The sequence below is a fragment of the Bactrocera tryoni genome, chromosome 5, assembly GCF_016617805.1.
Source record: "Bactrocera tryoni isolate S06 chromosome 5, CSIRO_BtryS06_freeze2, whole genome shotgun sequence".
In the NCBI taxonomy this organism is placed as follows: domain Eukaryota; kingdom Metazoa; phylum Arthropoda; class Insecta; order Diptera; family Tephritidae; genus Bactrocera; species Bactrocera tryoni.
This window is the reverse complement of record NC_052503.1, coordinates 71,183,840-71,196,262: the sequence shown is the minus strand read 5'-3', so window position 1 is coordinate 71,196,262 and position 12,423 is coordinate 71,183,840. Positions and strand designations below refer to the sequence as shown.

The window sequence follows — 12,423 nt, the reverse complement described above, 5'->3', positions numbered from 1 at the left end:
TACTCCGAATTTCTCCGATTCTTTTTTTTTAATATGCTTAGAAAAAATTATCATAAGTGTAAGGTTTTTTCATTTGCTATGCCTAACACCAAGCTATTCTACTTAATTATTTATATATTTCTTCTTAATTACTACTAAAATATCTGTATACTACGTATGTACATGTTCTATGTACATACATATATTCCGAAAAATTGTTAATTTTACGCTAAACGCTTTTTTATTTATTATTTTATTTTTTGAAAACATGTCAATTCACTAACAGTAATTCCGAAAGTATCTAAGTTAACTCCGAAAATAAGCGCATATACGCAAAATCTTCTACGAATAATTTTTTTTTTTTTGAGAAAAAAAACTAAACTCGCGTTTGAGCAGGCGCTTATTAATGCTATATACATACATATGTATATGTAGCTATAGAATGAAAATAATAAACTGATGTATAATTGATCGGATAATTATTTATATTTTTTAGAGAAAACGAAACGACTTGCTCTAATATCGGTATATGTTTGTATGTACATAGGTGAAAAAACTTTTGAAACCGCGTCTGAATTATTCACGAATGTTCACATATATATGTATGTATTTATATAGATAGGTACATATTTATGCACTGATAAAGCTGATAGACAAGTCAAGCGCTGAATATGTGAACCTCGGCTGCTTTGCTTTGGACTCGGGCTTATCACAAATGTTGTTTATATTTACTGTTGGTATATTTTTTAATATTTTCTTGGAATTAACATATGTGTATACAGGGTGTACCATTTGCTCAAAGATTCTCTTCATAATCGATAATCTTTTGATTCTGCTAAATTTCCGACATTTTAGTTATTTAGAGTGAGTGTGTCTTTCTAAAGCAATTTTTACCGCAGACTTCCTTACAAACGATTGATTGTCAACATTACCACTCAAAAGGGTTGAAAGCTTCAAGTCTGAAGGTATAATCAATCAGCGTTTCTAAATTGGGATTTTTACAAATTAAGTGTCACCCTTTATAAACGACAAACAATTACTGATTAATAATTATTCTACTGAAAATTTTTCAGTTTTCCTCTTATTTCTGTTATCGCTGGATTTTATTTGATTATTTCGCGAAATGAAGCTTTTATAAAATACCTGCGCGGCTGTAGAGTAGTGAATTAGAAAGCACTGTCAGAAACAGCCACAGACGCAGCATAAATAAAATCTCTGACGTTAAAATGGTGAATTTCGTACAAATTTGTTTAATATTTTCAAGCTTTCTCGGCATTTTCGCGAGTAAAATATTTGCAAAAAACAATGAGAATTATCATCCCTTCGTAAAAGTTGGTAATAAGTATTATTTTATAAACGGTGAATTGAAGGCAAGTGTTTTGTTTGAAAAGATATTATTTTTTTCGTTATAAACATATGTACATATTTTCAAATAGATGAACTGGTTCGAATCATCTGAGTACTGTCGATCTCTTGGTGGTGATTTGGCGAATATTGAATCACTAGAGGAACTTCTGGAGCTGGAAAAATATATCTTAACTAGAGGTATTCTCTCGCAACTTTGGTTTGATGGCAACGATTTGGCAAATGAAGGAAGATATATGTCACACAGCACTGGTCGACCCATACTTTTCACCAAATGGTACTCAACTAACCCTGACAATCAAAATAATGAAGATTGCCTTGAAGTTTGTATGGATGATAAAACACTTCTGATGAATGATCATCACTGTGAAAAAGAATTTTATGCGATTTGTCAGTTTCGTGAACCTAGCATGCATTGCAGCGGGAAAGATTCATTAATGCATCAAGATGAAAACTGTATACTAAAGAACTTAGTTGAGTCTTTGATGCAGGCAGCTGATGCGTTTAAATCACACTCGCAACCCCTACTGTGCCCAACATCATAGTGCATGAACAGGAAACATTAGTAAGCATATCTTCCGCCCAACAACAACAGAACAAAGCACGAGCTACATAAAGCATGGAAGAAAATTGTGAAACGATTACTGTACTACTTGTCGCACTAAAAACAGCAAAAAAATGCGTTTTAAAAAAAAATTGAGCAATTATGAAATTTTTTTTTGAACCGACGAGATTAAATAGTTCCAAATTTTCTTTTTAGTGGCAACATAGATTAAGTTACAATATCCGTAACTTCCAAATTATTGCAGAAAGCGTACACTTTGAACCTTTAGCACTTATTATATATGTGCATACATACATACATACTTATGTATGTATGTACTACTATTTTAGCATAAGAATTGTTGCAATCTACTTTTCTGTAACAAAAAAATATTTACTCTGCAATTACCAAACTGATTAAAAAAAGCATTAATGGCTAGTTTATTTCTTCTCCTCTGCTTGCGTATCAAAAACAAATTTTCGGCGTTAATTCCAAATTACTCCGAAAGCTTAAAATTTGTTGAAAAATTGCATTCAGGCTTAGTTCTGGGCCGGTCTATTGCTTTTACAATTTTTTCGCATTAAAATCGCATATTCGGAGTTACTCTCAATGACTTCGAAACCACAAAATTAAGTCTTAATTGCTTTTACGCAACGTTTACGTTTATTTTATTTCACTTTTATGCTCGCGTAATGAAACTTTATATTTGTATTTGCTCCGAATCACTCCGAAAGCTCAAAGTGTATTAAAATAGCATTCAGGCATAGGTTTTGGATAGTTCATTTATTTGTTTTTACTTGTGTATCAAAAACGAATTTTCGGAGTTATTCGGAATTACTCCATTAGCACTAAATTTATTCACAATAGCACTCAGGCATATTTTTTGGCTAGCTTATTTATTTTTCTATAAGTAACGAATATTCGGAGTTACTCCGAAATTTTTCTAAATCACAAAATTAATTAAAAATAGCATTCAGCATAGTTTCACAGTATTTTTTTTTTTATTAAGTTTTGGATTTCCTGGAACTAATTATTTTTTGCATTTTTTTTTCAAATTTATGCTTAACTTTCCCATTAAAAGTTATTAGAGTAAATATGCATCATTAGTATATTGTAGAAAACAGCGCATAACATTGTTAAGTATTGCATGCTATTGGTCACAGCGGCATGCAAAATCAGCTTTCCACGCACTTTTGTATTAAACAAATACCTGGAAGTGCAAAAACGTAACAACATTCTATAAAACCTGCTTTTTACTACCGTACTTACAGCTTATAAATACTTAACACTAACACATTAAAAAATAAGCATATTAAATTGAAAGCATTTCTGTACGTTTGTATAGGTATTAAAGAATAAAGAATTCGGTTGCACGGCTACTTACAAGGAAAAAATGTGTAGCGCAAATAAATAAATATATTTTATAAGCACTCAATGCAGTGGTTAGTAGAAATATTTCATATTGCTTAACATTTCCATCATCATATTTTTTGCAACAACAACAACAAGCAACTTAGATGTAGCACAAATCGAATGAAATCCGCTTACAACTTGTGCGCACACACACTTATTGTGTTGCATGCAGTTTACGTGTGTGCATTTGTAGCGGTATATAATACTTTTGTGAGAGTGCTTGTGTGTGTGTGTGCTTTCATATACCACAATTGGGTGTGTGCGTGCATTTGCATGGTATGCGCTTAAGAGCACTTTGTGCTGTGTTGCATGCATGCGTGTAAAACGATTGCATAATTACAGGCGCTTAAGTGTATTTAAGAACTATTAGAGTGTTGCAGCACTGCTGCTGGCAGGAGTATTGCCATTGCTATTTGATATTTTGTTTATTTGTACTTAGCTGCGGCAGTGTGGAGATTTTTAATAAATAACTTGCATACATAAAATACAGAGTGGTTTGCGGTAAATGCTTTAGATGTTTATAAAATATTTTTGTTGTTTTACCAAGAGAAAAAAATTAGTCGTTTAATGGAAACATCAAAGCGGAAAAGCACATAAGTTTGCATGCTTATGAAACATATGTAAAATTCCAGTAAAAAATATGCAGAAAAATATAAAATTAAATTAAAAGAAATTTAAAAAAAATTTAAACAAAAATCAAAAAAAAAATTTAAAAAAAAATTAAAAACTAATTTAAGAAAACATTTTAAGTGAAATTAAAATAAATCAACATGCTGCTTTTGTGCGGCATAATCATGACCAGCTTTAACATAACTCTATGAAAATGCTGCACTCAAACTCAGCTCCAACACACACCACTTTCCTAATCACAGCCCACCAACGCCTTAGCATCCCTCCAACTACTTGCCACAAGACATAAGTGCTAACCCTCTGCAACACAATGTGGCACCACAATGATCTTTAAGCACATTAAATGACTGTTGCTTTCCCACACAACTTTTGTGTTTAGCAAACGGACACAACACCTAGAAGCATACAAACAGTCGTTGGTTGCAGCGCATTGTGCTTGTGCTTTGATATACTCGTCTTATGCATGTAGCAGGAGTAATTGCACGAATTTGTATTCCTGTCACGTTATGCATGCACGAATCTAACCCATCCATTCGCTACGATTTGCCAGTTTTCACTGCATTTGCCACACGTTGCGCACAGCGCGAAAGTGTCTGTGCACATATTTGGAGATATGTGTGTGTGTGTTTGTTCTTACCGCCCACCTATATCCTTTTGCTATGCGCTGCGACTCAGTCATAAATCTGAATGCTAGCTGCGTACTTGCAACACTTTGTTGCTACTCCTTTCGCCACTCACTCACTGTCCCCCCACTTGCATTGTGCTGTTGCTCTCTGCACATTCGCTACGAAGTTTCTTCACACATGTACATAAGCATCTTTGCCGTTATTATTAGCGCTTTCTCCTTTGCTTTTATATTTTTTGAATGTATGTGTGTGTGTGCGTTCATGCAACATTAGCGCTACTAATATTTTTGCACTTATTTCCACGCTGGCGATATTATATTTTCTCCTCATATGCATATCATCGATATTTTTATATTTGCGTGTGTGAGTCAGCATTGAAATTGTATCTTCCTGTGTTGATGTGCGTTATCTACGTGTGATAATGCGATTTTGATTTGCATGTCACACATTTGTTGTAACAGCTCAAGTTCATACACTTATACTTCTGCGTAGTATAATACTTGGAATTGAAAGAAATTAAAAAAATATAGTTTTTGTAACCACAAAAATCCAGCTACACCTACTTTGAAACACCCCTAAGCCTTAGAGTAGAACCTAAATTTTTTATCCTTCATATTTAATATCACCATCTCAGACAACAAAAACCTTAAAGCTGTACATTACCCGTCATATACATATATAATGAATGTTGAACTTACAATGCCATATTTTGGTTATGTAATGTTATTCAGGTAGTCTCGTGAGCCACGTATAGACCAGTTTTGACTACTAGCGACGATATTATATTTACTCGCAAAAAACTTTTTATGACAAGCGAATGCTATCTTCCTCGATAACTCTCCCTTTTCTTCTACAAGTTTATCGCGAATTGCTTTTATCTGTACTTCTCTTCCTCTCCCTCTCCAAAAACCAAAATTTTATTATATTATAAAAATTTTATTCTAAAACTAACCGATCAAAACAAGGTTTGATCTCCGTCGAATCGGCTGTGGTGGAAATTTTCCAGCTTGCAACGAGTCGCCGCATGACACTCACCACCACCTTGCTTGCGCTGCTAACCCTGCACATCTGACACCTCTCTCCCTATGGTGCGACCCCGTTGAAACAGCACGTTTTCCGGGTCTACCACAGGATGACCTCGATTACATTCATCCTTATCGTCCCAACGCGAATTAGGTACCCTTTGCAGCATCAACAATAACAACCTTTAAAACCTGACATTTCATTAACTCTCGCTTTCAATTTATCCGTCAATCACTCTGTTTCTTTATAGCTGAATGTATGCACTTATCGTCTTTCGATTTTTCTCCCTCTCTTTTCATATATCCATCTAACGCTCTCTCATTTTGTCTCTCTCGTGCTACCGCTTTTCGTCATTTATCTGTGTTGGTTTACTAGCGTTCTCCTTTTCTGTTTCTGTATTTTTTTTTCTATCGCACTTCCAGATGTATACCTCTCTGTCTCTCTGTTACTTTTTTTCTATCGCACTTTCCTTGCTACGCTCTTATTTTAGTAACGGTGGACATAGTAGAATAGGCTATATGACATCTGATTATATATAGATTTTTTAAGAGATGGACTGTAATGTAAAATATTATATTACTTTTTACTGAAAGCAACGGCAGAGAGAATTCATTTAACGCTCTTTTTGGTTTATCTCCTTCTCTTTTACTCTTCGTATCTTTCGTGCTCCCACTTCTTTCATTTATTTTCCTTTCGATCGGTTACCTTCTCCCACTCTATCTCTCAATTTTATTTCTCTCTCCTGTCTTTCATCCATCTACCATTTGCTTCGTTGCTTACCCCCTCTCTCTCTCCCTGTTTTTATTTCTCTCTTTTTTGGCCACGCCCATTTTTCAAAATAAAGGGTAGAATTGAATATTAGATGACATATATTAACCTTTCTGCTAATTTTAGACAAATATTTTGATTTTTTCAAAAATTGAGTGCACAAGAGAGTTAACTGATGATTTAACCGACCTCCATTCGATTAAAGCACTAATTTTGATTAATTAACATTTCAAAATAAAAATATTATTTTGCTACATTAATTCTTAATCGAATACAAAACGAGTTGAAACTGGGATGGGCTGTTGTCCACACTAAAAATTTGAATATGTTTAACTATGCGGGTTGTTGTCCAAGCTGTACATTTGGTTGTGTGCATTGATAAAATAGAAATCAGCTGATGACTTTTAATCATTAGAAAATATACAAAATTAGAAATAGAATCAAGTGTAATAGCTAATCGTTCTTCGAGCCTATCGGTAGTGGGGTTAGTGGGGTAGCCGGCAGTGTGAAAGGCAAAAACGGGTTTCTCAATTATAACCACTATAACATATAGCTGCCATACAAACTGAACGATCGGAATCAAATGATTGTATGGAAAACTTTCACATTTGACCAGATATATTCACGAAATTTGGTATATGTTATTTTCAAAGACAACAATGTAATCTCCGAAGAAATTGTTCAGATCGGTTAACTATAGCATATAGCTGCCATACAAACTGAACGATCGGAATCAAGTTCTTGTATGGACAACTTTCACATTTGACAAGATATATTCACAAAATTTGGTATATACTATTTCCTAAAGCAACAATGTAATCTCCGAAGAAATTGATCAGATCGGTGGACTATAACATATAGCTTCCATACAAACTGAACACATAGTTACTAACAGAAATGCTCCTGTGAAGGGTATTTAGCTTCGGTGCAATCGAAGTTAACGTTTTTTCTTGTTTTAGACAAAATATGGTCAGCGCATGAAGTTATTACAGCCAAGTTGGCCACATTCACCATGACAAAGTTCAAAGTGATCAACGATAATTTTCATGGAATTTCCTTTAGAATACTCACATATTAAAAACAAGCGGCTGCAACTAATTGCGCAAAACAAAATTGCAAGAAAATATTACAACGCCGAATTACATTTTCATTAGCATGCGCCGAACATTATTGCCAGTGCCAAAGGCCACAGTTGAACTGTAAATCTAATAGTGGGCAACAGACAAAGAAAATGTCAATAGAAAAGTTTTACAGAAGACCACGCCGCATGCCAGCTATGCGCCATCAAAGCAGCGGCGACAGATTCTTCAAAATTAACCGCGTCAACAAAGTTTGTCGGTCACGCTGTAAACACATAAATAATTGTGTGTATGAGTGTGCGTGTCTATGTGCACCGCTACACATTGTTGCAAATGCGCAGCCAATTAAAAGCAGTTGACATTTCCGCACTATGAAATGCAGCCGTCGAATTGAACGGAAGCCACTGCCGCACGCTTCTGTTTGAGTGTGTGTGTTGGTGTCGAATTTGTTGAAGAGTGACTAGGGCGCTGCTTCATGCTCGCTCAAGTGGTGTGGCGCGCTATTTTGTTGCTAAGGCAGGCAAGCGCTATTATTATACTGGCTTATTGTTCGCCTAAAATTATGCTAAGCTCGCGAGTGCAACATAATAGTGATTGCAGTTGTTGCCGCAAAACTTTTCGACGACAACAAAGTAAGTGCTGCCGCCCAAAAGTTGCACTGTCGCAAGTTCTTCTGGTTGTTGCTGCAAGTGTTCTACAGCTACGGTTGGCCATTCGTGCAGCAGCAACCATGCACTCACTTGCTGGCGCTGGCTGATTAGCTCGGTTGCTTAGCGTCGTCAATCTCTGCGCGGTTCTGACCAAAGTTGTGCCATTTGTCAGCTTACCCAAGGCAACGCTTCACACCAACACTAACTCACACATACACAAAGCCAAATGCTGTGTTGCACACCGCCACACGTTCGCCGCCGAATGCCTCAACTTTGTGTCAAATTTTTGTCAACATTTGTAAAATTTTCAATTTTCGCCAATTGTTGTTGTGCGCTACTTTTGCCGTTGCTGTTTTTGTTTTTTTCATGCTTGCTTCCGCAACGTTTATCAGTTCTCGCCGCTTTGGCGGAAGTCTGTGCGGAATTGCTGCCGCAACAATGATGTTGCACGGCAAACACGCGCATGCATTCAATCCACACACTTAAGCACGCATATTTGCTCGCTTACACTTCACTGGCTGAGCATTCACCATTCACTTCCGCAATTCGTCGTCGCAAATTCGCATAGTTCACAGTTGTGCACAAATTTTACTTTCAAGTTTTTAGTTAAGTTTCCAGTTTGTTTTTATGTTTGAGTTGGTGGCTACGGCGTGTGCGCTAAAAAGTATGCAATGCATAAAAAAGCAAAGGAGATGGTTGCTTCACTTGAATGTTGCTGCCTCGCAGCACCCGCAACTCGCTTTGCTTGCCAGCAGCTTTCAACATTGTTGCTACCTTATTTGCTTATTCTTGGTTGGGGGCAAGTCTAAAGTGATGCCAGCCACCGATTCATGCTTTTAGCGTTTGTTTATACTCGGTAAACAAATCTTGGAACTCCGTGATTTTCGGTATATCAAAAATTGATAAGCTGGTGTTTCGAGCGAAATTTTTGGAAATTTTGCACTTAACTATTTTTTTTAGCAAAAAATCTCAAGCAATTGTTTGTTCTCAATATTGTGGAGGAGGAAATATATTGTTTGTATCCTTGAATTCCATGAGAATATTCAGTAGATGAGTAGTTTCTTGTTAATAAGGAATTAGCTACCTTACACAGAAAACGACAGCACACAAGACATTCTGTGAAGTTGCACTGTAGTGGTACATGCATCTCTGAATGACAAAAACCACCAGGTTAGGCGAGTCGGCTGAACCAGTGGTCGCACATGGGCTGATATAATTATGCAGTTCTTTGTGAACTAAGAAGTACGACCTGCCAAGTGTTTAAGCCTTGATTCCCCAACCCGCGGCAATCACGAAGAAATTGTTGTGATGCTTCCAGCTAATTTAGTTCCATACAGCTTCTGAAGCTGGTGTCAGATAAGATTCTCAAAATCCTTTGGGCATGGACGCTGATAGGAGGAAATGGCCTTTTTAACCCTAACTAACTCTAAGGACCCTCAATACCGCCGAGAATCTAACCTTACCAAAGGCAAAGAGCTCACTGGATTTCTTAAGATCAGTCTTTGGCCAACTGTATTTTGTAACACCGCATGTTGCTCATACGAAGCACAGCTATCTAGTAGTAGAAAACGCGAGAAAACGGGAGTAGCGACCGATTCCAATTAATCTGATAGCGGCGCTAGGGTTCATTTCTTTACCAACTCATTAGCGATTCCGTTGTGGCCTGCTGCCCATACTAGTCTTAACATAATGTGAACAAATTTTATAGACTCTGCTCACCTATGCAGAGACCCACTCTACATACTCCACTCAAATGGCTCATAGTCTAGACATTTTCGTTCTCAATCGCACTTCCTTAAACTCTTCCACTGTCAACTGCAGCTGTTGGCCGCAAGTTAGCAAGAAATTAGTATATTCTGACTACTCACAAGAGATTTGTTTAATTTATGGAAGCGTTTTTCTCCCACACATCCAACTACACAAGCGAAGTATTAATATAAATAACCTGTCAGAGTATTTCACTTGACAAATTTGTGTTGCAAAAGCATCTATTTTATTATATTAACGCACAATAGATTCTCAGCCCAAAACTATGCAACACTCAGCTAGACAATACTAATAATACTAACAAATAGAACTGGTAAGCAGCAGACGGGAAAATTTAAAACTGCTGAGGCTTCCGGTGTCAATACTTGTATACTGCTTATCAGCAAAAACTTGTACTAGATTTCGAAAATACTAGTTCTGGGAGTAAAATGCTAGAGTCCGATTTTCCGATTTTTTTTTATTGAATTCACGTTCATCAAATTCGAGCTTAGAGTATATTAAGTGAAGTTTACTACCGATAGCTTCTAAAACAAACAAAACACATTTTACCATTACTTTGTCACTAGTCCGACATATAGTTTGTTGTTAGGAAGAAAAACAGGAATTAGGATTGCGTTGTAATTAAAACAAGCTTACGGCCCACTTTAACATTACTTCGTCTAGTCCTAGTCCGACATATAGTTGGTTGGTATGAAAAAAAAACTGAAAATTTGTGTCTTCAAATTAAATCAATTAAAAAATCATGCAGACCACTCTATCAACACTTCGTCCCTAGTCCGCCATGTAGTTGGCTGGTATTACGGAAAACCGGAAATGAGTACATTCAAATTAGCATAAAACTCATAAAACTTTTTAAGCAAATAACTATGAAATACAAATACTCCCACACTCACACCTCAATACGTGCTGGCGCCAGCAAACGCCAATACAAGGGTAAGCCCAACAGCGCCGGCATATTTTATGCACATATACACAACACATATTTATTTGCACATATGTTTGCTATGCGAAAGACGAAGTTTAAAAATACACATCCACACATACACACAAATGTATACATAGTTCTGTGCAAATAATAAAAGGAAGTGGCCAAATAAAAATTTTATGAATGAAAGTGTTGAAAGCCAACAGCGCCACATTGCAAAACACCAGCTGCCGGAAAACCACAATCACACGCGGCCACACTACACACACACACACACACCTGGGCAGACTAGCGCTAGCCGTATTCATGAGTGGCGTTGAGCACTCAGCGGTTTCCTTTTTCGGGGTTTCCTCTGGGGTACACTCAATGTTTCAGCGTTTCAAATATATGAGCGTTTGCAAGTCGGTGCATCTGTGTGTGTATGGGTGTGTGATGTTGTTTGAAAGCACTTGCCCAGCCATAATGTTGCTGCGGTTGTTCTTTCACTTTATTTACTTTTATTTTCTCCATTTATTGTGCCCTTTTAGTAGCTAGCATTTTAGCCTTTTATTATCCTTTTTCCATTTGCTTGTTGCTCACAATTGAATTTGGCATTGATGTGTATAAATGCTGAATTATTTAAAATGCAAACACCTGTGAAATGAGTTGGTTTGCGGCGGTCGCCGTATTTTGTTGTGATGTGAGTAGTTTTTCGGTTTGGTGGGTGAGTTAAAAGCAGGCCACTCATAAAAAATTTAAAAAGCGAAAACCAAAAGTGCCAAAGTAAAAACATAAGTGGGCCTGTAACCTTAGTTACTTGGACTTTTTATTTCGGACTTTTTTGCAAAAGCTCAAATGCCACCTCATTCTAAATGTATCCCTCTGAAACCCATTGATAGATTTACATGTAATTGATGAACTGACTTAAAACAAAAAAGTTATAATAACTGTTTTCAAAGCTTTAAGTTTTTACAAAATTAAGCCGCGGTTTTTTAAAGCTTTTAAATACGAGAGGCTAAATCAATATTTTTAACGCCTGTTTTGACTTTGGAACTACAGGTTTTAAGCTTTAAGCTTATCCAAAATTGAAGTAAGCTTCTTAAAGCGCCTTTGTTTACAACATTAAATTAATATTTTTAAGCTTTCACAGAAAGCAAAATCAATAATGTTAAAACCTGTTTAGACGTCAAAACTACAGATCTTAAACCTTTAACTTATTCAAAATTGAAATGAGCTTTTAAAAACTTTTTACATTACATTAATAATTCTAAAGTCTGTTTAAACCTTAAAAATATAGATTTTAAGCATTAAGCTTATTTAAAATTGAAATGAGCTTTTTAAAGCTTCTTAGCTTGAAAAATCACATTAATAATTTTAGCTCTGTTCAAAGTCAAAAACTACAGATTTTTAAGCCTTAAGCCTTTCCAAAATCGAAATAAGCTTTTTCCAGCTTTCAAGCGCACAACATAAACTTAAAAATTTTAAAGTTTGCTTCTTACCTCAAATTGAAATTATTGATTTTAGGGTCATGTCGCACCTTAAAATTATAGCTTGCAAAGCTTTAAGCTTTAATAAAATCGAAATTAGCTTTTTTCAAGCTTTCAAGCGCATAAATCAATTAAAATATTTGAAAGCTTATGCGAATCTAAAAACTATTGAATTAAAACTTTAAGCT

At 35.9% G+C, this 12,423-nt stretch overlaps 2 protein-coding genes across 4 annotated transcripts in view; both read left to right on the top strand.

Moving 5' to 3' along the window:
* The window catches only part of LOC120776614 (CUGBP Elav-like family member 4), a 975,983-nt gene that overhangs the window by 489,765 nt on the left and 473,795 nt on the right, over nucleotides 1-12,423 (top strand). The window lies entirely within an intron of this gene.
* LOC120776617 (C-type lectin 37Db-like) lies at nucleotides 1,150-2,295 on the top strand. Its single transcript, XM_040107412.1, has 2 exons — nucleotides 1,150-1,349; nucleotides 1,416-2,295. The coding sequence occupies exons 1-2, from the start codon at nucleotides 1,206-1,208 to the stop codon at nucleotides 1,887-1,889; spliced, it is 618 nt and encodes a 205-aa protein (XP_039963346.1). The 5' UTR covers nucleotides 1,150-1,205; the 3' UTR covers nucleotides 1,890-2,295.